The sequence below is a fragment of the Enhydra lutris genome, unplaced genomic scaffold (assembly GCF_002288905.1).
Source record: "Enhydra lutris kenyoni isolate GAN:26980312 unplaced genomic scaffold, ASM228890v2 scaffoldscaffold36, whole genome shotgun sequence".
NCBI lineage: Eukaryota > Metazoa > Chordata > Mammalia > Carnivora > Mustelidae > Enhydra > Enhydra lutris.
In genome coordinates, this window is record NW_019154120.1 from 4,705,399 (window position 1) to 4,718,426 (window position 13,028).

Below are 13,028 nucleotides of genomic sequence, written 5' to 3' on the forward strand. Positions count from 1 at the left end.
GCAATTACAGATTCTTCCTATAGGATCCCTATTAGTTTGTCAGCCCCCTAGGGCAGGAGCTGGGACCTGCTCTGTTCTGTGTGTCTGGCACACCTTGGTGTCTGGCACATGGAGACACTTGGTATGTGTTTCTTGTGTGAATTCACTTTAAGACATAATAACACAAATGGAAAACAAAATTTTCCTTTGGAAAAATGGAAGACTTAAAATGTTAGAAGGACAACTATAGTGGAAATGGCTAGTTTTCCCACAGTTGCACCCAATTCTGTCCTTCCTGGGTCCTCCTTACTGTCACCCCTGCCATTCCTTCCCATCTCTCTTTCTTCAGGCTTTAGAGCTGCTGACGCTGCCGCATGGTGGGACGAGTGGGGGCCCTCGAGAGTGCTGCTTTATGAGGACAGAATTCTGTTACAGCTTCACCAGGGCTTGGCTCAGACTCTTGAGGAGAGTCTCCCCTCTTTTGTTAGCTCTGATCTTGCCTGTGTGTGACTAGGAACTTTGGTCTTTTCCTTAAATCTTTCAGAAAATCTCCAGATAATTTTAGTCACCTCTTACTCTACTGCTTTCCTCTTGCCTTGGCTTTTCTTTATCTGTCTCAAATTCTAGAAGCTGCCCAACAGATAGTAAGTTTTCTCAGAGTTTCTGGGCATAAACTGTAGACCTACACCATCTCTGGGAGTAACCAAGATGGCGCCAACACCAGTGCGCCTGTCTCTTAAGAGAGCTGACAGGTAAGGAAAAGTTTCCTTCGGGCTGAAAATGAGACATGTGCATACTAAGATGACAGCATGAATCTGCTCACAAGAGTGAAGAGAGTGACAAGGTGAACCACCAAGTTTCAAACCATCATGATTAGACTTGATGTACTTCACAAAGTGTATGTCTCTATCTCTCCCCACATCATAAATATATTTCAAGGAAAATACCTGGTATTATAATAAGCTCGTCCCATATCTTTTGATATCTTGCCAAGATTTGAGTTATTTTATTCTGGGAAAAAGAAACAAACTTTTAGTTTGTTTATTCGTTTGGCTTTTTTTGTTTTTGTTTTACTGTTTAAAAAAAAATTCCTAGAGTGGGGCAAAGGTATTTTAATGTCAATTTGTTCATTTTATAATTTTTCTTAAATAGCAGTTGGTGGAACCAGTGGAAGCCAAGATGTCTTTCCTTTTTTTCCCCTAAAAAAAAAACTCTCACAGAGATGGTTTAGGCAAAGTCTAAATCATAGCTAGATACACACATATGTACCTATAGAGACATACTCTCCTGTTTTCCTTGGTCAAAAATTAAGTTGGGAAGTTGCCCTTTTGTTTCAGGTTAAGACTGTTGTGTTATTCTCTGTGAAGTAGAATGTTTACCTTGTATGTTTTAGCATTTTAAAAATCAAAATTATCTATTTTAAAAACTTGTCTAGTTTTATGATGCTTTATGAAATGCCAGTCTATGTTTTTAACCTTATTTGAAAATTTCCTTTGAAGATAAACTGTAACTAGAAACTAATGATTTGCTGTGAGAGATTTTGTCGATATTCACATATCCTTAATAGGAAACAAAAGTTAAAAGGAACACATGAGTGTTCCCCACATGAAAGGAAAAACAGTCTGTGAACTTACATAATTTCTGGGTGTTGAGTAAGTTGTCATTTTATATCTCTTGTGTTTTGCTTCAGTACTCCTCAGTCCATACCCAACAGTAAATAGACTGTTCCAGAATCAACAAATCATGGTTTCCATTGCCATAGCCTTGGGGGTGCATCAGGAAGCTTCAGATTGGCTTTCAGAGTGAGCCACTCAACCACTTACACCACTGGTGTGGCTTCTCATGTTTGTCTAAAGTGGACTTCCAATTTTCTGTGCCCCCAGTAGAAGACATCTAAATAAGTTTGGAAATTCCTATAGTATGCAGCATTAGGTGGCTGCTTAAAAAGTCATGCTGAGGAAAGATGCTTTATGACATTGGGAAATATTTAATGAAAATGCTGGACAGTGTTTTTATCGGTCATTATGTTATGTGTCAGACACCTATATTAACACATTTAGTCTTAAAAAATTATAAGAGATAAATGCCATTATTTTCCTGAGTTCACATAGTAGTAGTAAGTAACTACTAGGCAGTACTGTCTCTCTATCATGTATTATAACCTGCTTTTAATCTAACAAAACCATATGCATAAGATAATGATCTCTGTTTTCTTTAAAAAATTACTGACCTGGGTACATGTGTGTATATTTAGCGCCATTGAGATGTCAGGACCGTAGCTGATTTCGGTGATTTTTATTTTCTTCTTTGTGTTTTCCGGTTTTACTATAATGTAGATGGATAACTTTTACAATAGTAGAGGGAAAAAACAAGTAGATTTCTATAGCAGTAGATATATTTAAACAAAGTAGGAGGAGAAATGGATTTCAAAACAAATTGTCCACCGTTCTCTGTTAGGTGCCTTTGTGTTTTCCATCACTGGGAGCAATTAAGAACAGAGCACTGTGAGTTATGCAGACGGGGACTGTTTGGTTTAGTTATTGGATTCGTGCCTACAGGTGCTTTGCTTAAGGGCAGGGTAAATCTGATCTAAGGAAATAGGCTCAATTTAAGAAGGTTTCTCTCTCCCATAAAAGTGTTCAGGGTGATAGAGCCAAGCACTTTTTTTACTTGACTGAGACAGCCTTTCCTTGCCTGAGGCTCTCTTGACACATCATCTGTGTCGGTGCCTGGCCCACCTGGTCAGCCCCTCCCCCCATGGTGACCGTCTACTGTTTCACTAATTGAAGCAGCGAAGCTGCGGCTGAGATCTCTCAAATCCTTGGGTTGCACAAGGCCTTCCCTCCAGCCCCAGTGGAGTGGTGCTCTTTGCCGCCCTTGTCCCCATCAGTGATTTGTCCATGTGGCAGCAGCTTACACAAGTTCCCGCCGCACCTGCTGGCTTTCCTTTTTCTTCCTACTAGAAAGTGAGTTCTGCTAGAAGCAGGGGCCATGCTTACCTGCCCAGCAGGTGCTACGCTTCCTGTACTTGGCCGACAGGCTGGGTGCTTTTCAAAGATGAGTTACCACACAGCTACCATCTAAGGTGTAATAGTATGAGTCCACACCTAGAACAAAGAAGTCAAAGATGAGGGTATAGGACTCCAGAAAAAATAGATTGGGTAAAGGTCAAGAACAATTTGGAGAGCTTTAGGGAAAAGCAAAGAGGACATTCCCAAAGGATTAAAAATGCGTGTCTAAAAGTTTTGTAGCTGTAAGAGTGATCTGGGGAAATGAACATCTGGACTACTGGAGAAAGATTCTAATGAATTTTCAAGAGGGAAATTAAATACAGAAAAGTATGCTCTTTTCATCCACATATTGGATGAATCGTACTCACTCATTGACATCTGCGACTTCTAGAGTAGCCTGTTTGGTTAAGAAAACTGGCCACTTCCTTCTAACTTATTTACCTGGAAAAAACATTTATTTTTTTGTATCTGTCCTTCAAACAGCATCCTGGTGGGGAAGAAGTGTTAAGGGAACAAGCTGGAGGGGATGCTACTGAGAGTTTTGAAGACGTGGGACACTCTACAGACGCTAGAGAACTGTCCCAAACATATATCATTGGGGAGCTCCATCCGGTGAGTACCTTACTGGGGACCCCACTTCTCTTGAAGGCTGTGGCTTGACCTCTCTCAAAACTGTAGACTTGCATATTACAAAACTGAAGAAGTAGTAAAGCAAAAACAATTCCTCCTGATTATATAATACCATTCTCGTCATAAATAATCGACCAGAAATTTCTTTGTATTTCCCTGGTTGCAGTTTTCACTGTCACTTAGAGTTGGGACCCTCTAACCCAAAGCTAGGGCCAGTGCCTCTCAGACTATGAAGTGTCATGGAGCAACATATTTTAGAAGGTGGGGGTCATTGACCCTGCACGGTTTCCTTCTTTTTTTTTTCTTTTGTAACTAAAATATTTTAAGACCTTTTTCTTTTTTTCTTTTCTTCTTTTTTTTTTTTTTTTAAGATTTTATTTATTTGACAGAGAGAGACACAGCAAGAAAAGAAGCACAAGCAGTGGGTGGGAGAGGGAGAAGCAGGCTTCCCGCTGAACAGGGAGCCCGATGCAGGGCTCGATCACAAGACCCTTGGATCTTGATCCGAGCCAAAGGCAGGCATTTGACAGCTGAGCCACCCAGGCACCCCTTAAGAAATATTTCTTAAGAAACTCCCTTCTACTGTCATAATTTGAGAATATTTCAGTTCTAAAAAAATGATTAAAAAATTTTAAACCACTTCTGTTAAATGAATAAACTCTGTCTTCTGTAAAACCCACACATTCTCCTCACTCTTCCCACATGACCCCAGATCTTTGAGAACATCAACTTTGGTGCCAGTCCCTGAACTGACTTGGGGAAAATGCTGCCTAATATAGCTTTTATATAAACGCAGGGCTGTAATATGAATTTAGGTCCTTCTGTGACGGTTTTGAATGACCTTATGAAACTTTGCTAATCTGTCAACCGAAGTTATCTGGAATGTAGCTGAACTCTTGGGAAGGGGTGGCGGAAATCTCTAAGCAGATAGTGAATCCGTTGCCTGACATTCAGCTGTTCTTACCTCTAGAGAGCGCCTGGGTCCCTCAGCACGGTGCGCGGTCTCCTCTCTGCTCCCTGCTCATGCTGCTTCACCGGAGCCAGCGAGAGGCGGGAGGAGGTGCTGTTAGAAAGGGGCTAATGAGGGCATGTGGTCTTAGCCCGAGTACCGATGCTGAGAAACCAATGAAAAGCAAAACCCATATGAAAAGTTTTGTCATTATAATAAAACTCACATATAATTGCCAAATATATTTGCCAATAATTCTAATGTTGTCATTTATTATAAAACATTTGTAAATACAAATCAATAGGTGTGTCGTATAAAATATTAATCAAATAGCCTCCCGTATACCAATTAGCAAGCTAAGAAATTTAACATTGCTCCCCCGCAAAGAAAAGTTTTGTTTCTTGCAATATCTATGAAGGAAGGAAAGCTTAAAGGCTCTTTATGGAAGGTCTGAAAGTAGGAAATCTGTTCTAGAGCAATTTCCATTGAATGGGGAGGTGGGTTTTTTGTTTGTTTGTTTGTTTGGCGGTAGGAGGGGTAAGAGTACGCCCTAAGGAAAGAATGAGCTTTCCTTAGCTGGAGAGTTTATTCACCCACATATTTTCATCTTCATCTTCATACTTTACCAAAGTTGAGGTAGTTTTATGGTAACCAGAGGGGGTTTCCTTTAAAATGTTTGATTCTATCCTTAATCTTCCCTTTCTAAACTTGCGGGTATAGAGGAGGTGGGTTGTGGCTGTGACTACAGCGTTTCTGCCCCATCTGCCTACTGTGATCCCCTGTAGTCACCTCTAGGTGACCTTAGTTTGAACTACCTCAGCCAGAGATTTAAGAAAAGTATAACCCCGCAGGTGGGAGAGTGAAGGGATTCACTGAGGATTCCGCACCCAGTCGCACGCACAGGTACACACACACCTGCGCTCATTTCCGAGGGTAGTGGGGGAGGATCCAATTCGGTCTGCTCCCGAATTGAAGATCAAAATCCAAGTCTAGTAAATGTGTATGTGCACAAGTGCATAAATGTGATTATCATGGGTGATGTTCTAAACTCGGAACTTTAGACTGAAAATTAATCACTTAATCAGCTATTAACTTTTACAGTCAAGTCAGATGGATCAGACTTTGTAATGAACAATCTAGATAGAAGGACCTAAAGTGCTAGTTACTGAATAGCAGTGTTTTTTTTAAAAAATCTCAGTAAAAGTGACTTACTTTTGGACATGGTACTTTTGTAAGTGTCCTTTCATTCTACAATGTGCCCTTTTTTTTTAATTGCAGGATGACAGAGCAAAGTTAGCCAAGCCTTCGGTAAGTGTGTCATCTCCAGTGTCTCCGTGGCTGTGCCTATCTTCACTGTATTTCATACCTGTCAAACTGCAGGACAAGCATTGTTTAGCTATCTGAATGAGACCAGCATAGGTCTCTCTAGGTTAGATGAACATGTAACCTGTTGACTTAGCAAAATACTTTGTGCATAGACTAGCCATCCTGTTTCATTAGGACTGCTTGTGTGTTCTCTTTGTAAGACTCTCAGTACACCATTTTTTCATCTAAGTATCAGTAGATACCTCTTGAAGAGTTACTTTTATAAGTAAGCACTATGCTTCTGATCTCAAAAATTTGACACAAGCCTTATTTTCAGAGAAGTTAAAATCTGAGTAGAGGTCTTACTACTTGAGCCTTGGAGAACACTACCCATGTTTTCTTCATCTCCTTGTCCCTGGGACGTAATAGGTGTTAAATAAGTATTTATTGGATGAATTTAATGTTAATCAAATGAAATAATAACTTTTTGATGCATTTTCCCTTAGGAAAGGAAAATATATTCTAGGGGATATTAATTTTACGCCCTGGTTCACTTGCCCTTCTCTCTGAGCTGGTCTTCTCACTTAACGTTTGAAGATAAATCCATAATAAGAATTGATGACAACAACCAGAGTCCCTGACAAGTACAAGCAGACAGAATAGTTGTTGGCCTGTAATTAAAGGACCATGGAGGAACATTTTGCTTAAACCACAGAATGAGAGAATAATTTTTCTTTTATGGTTCCTGTTCTTGCTTTTATTAGAGCCCAACAGTGGGACTCCACAGGGCCTGTATGAAGAACTGGTGAACTCATTTACTAGCCGCTGTTGACAAGATGTTGTCTTTAATCTACAGCAAAATCAGAGCAGTAAATCCAATAGAGCGTAAAGGCCATATTTACCTTCATACCCCAGATGGTACAATATAAGTCTTGATTAATGCTATTTCCTACAAAGCAATTTCATTTATACCCTCTCCTTTCCCTATTCAACAAGTTCAGTGTTGGTGATCTGAGTACTTTGGGAAGATAAAAAATGGACTTCAGAGTTTGAATTGCCTCTGTAACAGTTGCTGAGTCCTTGCTGTTGGGTCATATGACATTAGCACCTTTTTTGAGGCTACTTTTGGGGTAACTGAAATCCTTTGATGTGGGTAGATTTTACTTTTTCTGCACAGTCAGGTCAGGGAAAAATTATGTATTTTTTTCCTGTTGGGTGTTCAGTGTGTTAATAATCTTAGTACAAATCATTCAGCTATAATAAACAAGGATTTGATCAGGCTCATTACATTCACTTAGATTTAATGTAGATCCAGTCATATCCCAAACAATGTTGCCTACAAACAGAAGTTAGAGCGGAGCTGGTAAGCAGGTCTCCTCCGTGCTGCTGTATTACTTAAAGACAGTCTCTTTCCTCTTTTCAAACATACGTGACTTTGCTTGTATCAGCAGAAGTAGGACAAGAACTTGCTGTCTTTTTTAGAGGACATAAGTAAATACAATGGAAAAAAAATACATGACCACTTTTTGGGGTTTATCTTTCTTATACTTCTCGTTTGCCAGAAGAGTGTGTCCTTAGGTATTTCTTTTGGTGTGTGTGTCTCTGTACAGCCTTCTGTCTATGTCCAGGCTGATACGTGTAAGCTGTGGTCTGAATCTGTTCATTGCTGTCCCTGAAAATACCTAGTTGAACTATGAAATAAGAAGCAACAAAGATTATTAGCTTGACCCTGCCCAAAAGAAAACATGGTGTTTAGTTGCCAAAATAAGGTATTTTGTGGAGTTAGAAATGTTGCATTTTTAAACAAATTTATATCTTTTAAATTTGCTTACATGGAGCATATCAGTAGTATCAATACCTTTTTTTGGTTGTGGTTTTCAAATCATTGCAGTTTAAGTGACTTTATTTGGGCCTTATGATATCCCTGTGGGATCCATAGACCTTCCAGGGAAGGTAACAGTAAAGCTCAGATCTTGCTGCAAGCTTTGACCTTGTTCAGGTCACACTGCAGAACCACGGCTAACACCCGTCCCAGGTTCAGCTGGTGCAGTTTCTTAAGCTTCTTCTGTAGGCTCTGTACTCCAAGGCGTCAGTGTCCCTGATGTTTTTAGGAAAGCCTTCCAATTAAGGAATAGGCTGAAGTAGATGAATGTATAAATGAGATGATTTTGCTTTACAAAAACTTGATGAACTTTGCATGATTTTATATATAGCTTCTCATGTACTGGTGGAATTATTAATTTTTGCTATGTGAAATTGAGCCCCTCAAGGTCATAGAGTGAACAAGTGGCAGAGCCTGTAATAAAAAATGGTCTTTTCTGCCTGTTGGTTGTTGACATATTTGTTAGTTACACGCAGAGGCCCAGCTTGGGCCCCTCAGACCATTGGACGGGCAGGACGGTTTTAGTTTCCTTTTTCATCAGTGTGGTAAGTGGTAACTCAACTTGCTTTAACTCTCAGGCATCTCTGGGTTAAGAGCCTAACAGATAATAAACACTCAGAAATGTATATAATCTTTGTTGTTGCTGGCAGTGATGGTGCCCTAACAGTTTTAGCATTAAAGCTAAGGGCAGTGATGGACGGGGGAGGAAGGCTAGGCCAGCCTAGTTTCCATAGAGTTGTCCGCAGGTTTGGTAAAATGCACGTGCTTGGTATAACAAAATAACAGATCTGTGTTTGCGTTGTTTACTATTCTGGGCTTAACTTTCTATTGTGACAATAATGTTTCACTTTCAGGGAGCCTTTGTGCTCCAGTTTCAGAACTTACTACGTCTTCTAGTAGCTGAGTAATCATTTCATGTAGTCTGGTGACTTCTGGTAATCCTTGTTACTGTTATTCATATACACAAAATTTGAAAAATAATCTTGCAGTAGCTATGAATACTTTTGTAGTCACTAAGATTTAACATTGCTTAAAAAGATAATAAATGTGTGAAGTTTTCTTTTTAAATGACTTATTTTTCCCCCCTACTGTGTCAGGAATCTTAAAGGCCGTATCTCCAGGTTTGTGGGTCTCCTAACTGATATGCTTGCTCTTCCCTAACAGTTTTGTGCCTTTTCACGGGGTTTCGCTAACGCTTTGCCTCACTGTGGAGTGTGCGTTGTTTTGCTAATGGCTTACCTTGTGCTTTGGGAAACTGCAGAGATGAACTCTCAGATGAAGCTACCTTACTTACGGCTACCTTCCTCTGAGGCACTAATACTTTTTGCTGGTGTGAAATTTCCAAAGAATGCTTCTTAGCTTTCAAGTCCAGAAAAGTGTATTTTTCCTCAGGCCTTAGTTATTCATCTGTTTGGGGAAGTGTGTATTTTTTTAGAGCCAAAATTAGTTCACTTTCATGGTACTGACAGAACTTCTCTCAGAAAGTTCTGGAAGGCAAAATAGGCCAACTGTGAAAGACCCCAGGACACACAAAGGCCGTCCTTATTTGGAGGTTTCTTGGCCGGTGACCCTGTGAGGTCAGTTCCTGAGGCCTCCACTTTTTAGAGCTGTCTGGTCAGTTAGAGAAGGCCAGGAAAGGTGGTGGTCCACAGTGTGGTGATTTAAATGACAGTTCTTATTTTTCTCTTTTTGGTTGACATGCCTTTTAATACAACTTGGGTACATTTTTACTTCATATAAAATTTGAATGAAATAACTGATTTTACTGAAGATTTCATTCATGCTTTTAAAGAATTAAACTTCTCTTCCTCAAGGTAGTCGTGGGGTTATGTGCCCATGTACATGATATCTGTTTTCAATTTTACATTATTCAGATGTGTACTGTGTAGAAGATATTTTATGTCACCTATTTTTAACATTTTTTTTTCAAATTATCTAGCTTATGTTTGTAAGTAATTTAAATACACATGATTCTTTAATCTTTTTCTTCTAAAAATGGTGAAATTAGGCCTTTTAGTGAAAAGTTTGTTATAATTTTCCCTTCCAATGTGTTTTGAAGAATGTACTGAGTATTGTGATCTTACTTTAAAAGAAGTTCTTAGTCAATTGAATATATGTTCAGATGTTCCCTTTAAGTTCACTTTTTCTCTTGTGTTTCAGGAAACTCTCATTACTACTGTTGATTCTAATTCCAGGTATGTCGTCGTTTTCTCTTAAACTGATCAGAAGACCCGTGGAATCAGGGTGTGATTAGGGGGCTCTTCCCCACCTGAGGACTCAGGGTCCCACTGCACCCCCTCTCAGTGGACAGCCCAGGGTCTTCTCCACTTGGCTCCCAGATGACTGAGGACATCCCCTCCTCAACTGTCAGAGAGCTCAGCCTCTGGACATTCTTCAGAACAACCCCAAATCTCTCCCTCCAGCTGCAGACTGAATAGATTAGGTCTCCATTCCTCCAGGGTCGTCCTCTGGCCTACACAGTCTTTTACTGTCCAGGCAAACGTGCTCTCTCATTCAGTATATGGTCCGTTTCTTAAATTGTAGTGATTATTTCTCCCTGAGCCTCGGCTCAGCATTCCTTTAAGTGTAACATGAACACTTGGTCTAGGGACTGGATTTCTGTGTCACAGTCCAAGATCCTGTTAACATTTGTGGCAGCTCTACCATATCATCTTGCATAACCGCATATATCTCTCTGGTGGACAGAGAGATTTGGCCCCAAGCTCAAAACCACACATTTGTGCCAATTTTATTTCACCCTGTCAGATGTAACTGCGCCAGTCTGCTGGGCTTCTGGTACGTTCCCTGCATTCAGGCAGTAGTCCTTCACCATACGTTTGTTGACAGGTCAGTTTCCTTCTAAATGGAAACTGAAAACCCCAGCAAGAGGAAAGTGATATTTGTAATCCTTTTGCAGTTTAGATCTTTTTATTGAACTCAGTCTTTGTAGGGGTTGATGTTTGAAGAGTATTAGAGGACAGTAAATTTATGACAGAAAATATATTTACAGGCATTATCTGACTTAATTCACATTCTACAGCTTGTATTATTTTGTTTTCTAAGAAACTATAGGTTCATATCTAAATTGAAGATCATTCTCGTTTTGTCTCTGGTTTGATCTGTAATCTGTCATTTTATAGTCAGTCAAAAATTCTAGGCACCTGGACTGAAACAGTGTGTAAGTTAGGGATTTTTCTGCGTTTACACCTATGAACCACAGATTAAGTAGTTTGGGCACGCGGTTTCTTAATGTGGTAAATCTACTGTGTGTGGGTAAAGATTAGATTTTCAAAACAGAATCACGGAACATAGCGCTGTGGTGCTCATAGCAACCTCAATAATCCTATGACTCAAACTCCTTAACTTCACAGTCCTGGAGATGTGCTTTTTCTCTTGGGTGTAAAGCTTGCTAGTGGCTCTCCCAAGATGAGAACCTTGATTTTCTTGTTCTCAGTTTAGCTATTTTAAATTCTTAACATATGTAAGTAGAATAAAACCTGTAAGGAATATTTACTTTTTGTGAACCTGTGAGACATAACCCAGAGTTGGTGTCCTTAGGTAAGTCACTATCTGTAGGGAGCATCTGTTGGGGGAGCGATTGATAGCTCTTTGTGTAAGTTTAGAGAAATAGATTTAAGTGGCCTGGGGATGGGGATCATTAATTTTCTTAACAAAGCTAGAGCCCTTGCTGGTATACTAGGGCATGTGTTGCGCTCACATTGATTTAAGCAACTCAGAGTTGACGTTTCGTCCAGGCAGGTTACAGAGGTAGTACAGACATGCCACAGTGATTTTCATGGTAATCAGAAGGAGCAAAGGTTTTGAGTCCCATGCGTTGAACATCACGCAAGCATTATTGCCGTTTCCTTCCAGCTGGTGGACCAACTGGGTGATCCCAGCCATCTCGGCGCTTGTGGTGGCTCTGATGTATCACCTCTACACCGCGGAAGATTAAACACATTCTCAGAAGCCAAGGAAAGAAGAGACTGCTTTGGACCAGGGAGAGAGAAGCTAATGTTCACTGCTTCAACTGACAGAAACCTTCACCTGAAAAATAATTTTAACATACCTGTTTCCCTTTTCTCCTACTTTGAACCAAACCAAAAAGAACTCTTCTGTTCTTTCTACACCTGAACTCTTAGAATGTGCCTTTTGTTCATCAACTTTTTTTGATGTTTCATCACTACATAATTTACTTATTGTAAGCATGATCTTTTAAAAATATATCTGGCTTTTAAAACATACCACGTTTGCCTGTCTATTTGGAATATAACTGTTCCAACATTTAGAATCTCATTATTTAGCAGACTCATTTAATGTGCTAATCATTCAGACTCAAGTAGTCTCTATGAAGTGAGATGGACAGTGTCCTTAGATCTCTCCTTGGGCAGCTTTCTGTCTCCCTTAAGCCAGTACTGCCTGCTCCAGCATAGTTTCCTTTCCCAGGGAATTAAGAAAAGCTCAGAAATGAAGATTTCTAATTGTTCTACTTGAAATAGATGATAAAATGAGAAGGTGACCTATAGGACCTATGAAAAAGACTCTCATCTCTTCTTTGATTAAAAACTACAGTCAACGTAAAAGGAAACCTGTGAACCATGAGAGGACATTTTAACTGTTCCCTCTCACAGACTAAAAATTTACTGAAGAGATTCTCAGTCATATAGGTTCTAAAGTTTAAAAAAAAATTCCTCATTCAGAGGCAAAAACTTTATATACTCATTAAGGAAATGGTTGATTTCCTACTTCACAAAAGCAAAATTTGAAAGAGATTATGGGACATTTGGAATCCAATTTTTGAAGAAATGTAGCTGGTGGCGGTGAGCCCAGAGGAAGTCTGGTATGGCTCCATTCATTTTCTCATTTGAGTTCCAGTACACTAATTCTGTCATCTTTATTCTCTTCCCCATACCTTTTTTCCCTTTAAATGTGGAAGCTTAAGGGATGAATTAGATTCCAAGTACTTTGTGGTTATGTATGACTGTGCAAGTTTCTGTTGGCATACTAACCAACTGATAAGCACTGGAGTTCTTCAGAAGTAACTGAAACACCTTAGAAAGGAATTTTTTAATTACAGAGTATTGTTTAAAAAGAGGCAACAGGCCCCAAATTGAGTCACTTGTGCTAAACCCATGTCACCACACCAAGATTTGATACCTAAACTGTTGGGCAGTTTCAGCCTCTCTCAGGAGTGGCATCTTAGGCCAGCCAGTCTGGAATTAATCTGGTCAGTGCTAGCAAGATAATCCCCGGTGGACACCCACCCCCACGC

At 39.8% G+C, this 13,028-nt stretch overlaps 1 protein-coding gene across 2 annotated transcripts in view; it reads left to right on the forward strand.

Moving 5' to 3' along the window:
• The window catches only part of LOC111154302 (cytochrome b5), a 36,310-nt gene extending 24,310 nt beyond the window's left edge, over positions 1 to 12,000 (forward strand). The window contains exons 2-5 of one of the 2 annotated variants that reach the window (XM_022513810.1): positions 3,474 to 3,602; positions 5,848 to 5,877; positions 9,917 to 9,951; positions 11,630 to 12,000. In XM_022513810.1, coding sequence (XP_022369518.1) covers positions 3,474 to 3,602; positions 5,848 to 5,877; positions 9,917 to 9,951; positions 11,630 to 11,711 — 276 coding nt within the window. In that variant the 3' untranslated portion in view covers positions 11,712 to 12,000. The remainder of the gene's footprint in view (positions 1 to 3,473; positions 3,603 to 5,847; positions 5,878 to 9,916; positions 9,952 to 11,629) is intronic. The other variant, XM_022513811.1, reaches the window with a different exon arrangement.
• The last annotated feature ends 1,028 nt before the right edge of the window (positions 12,001 to 13,028 follow it).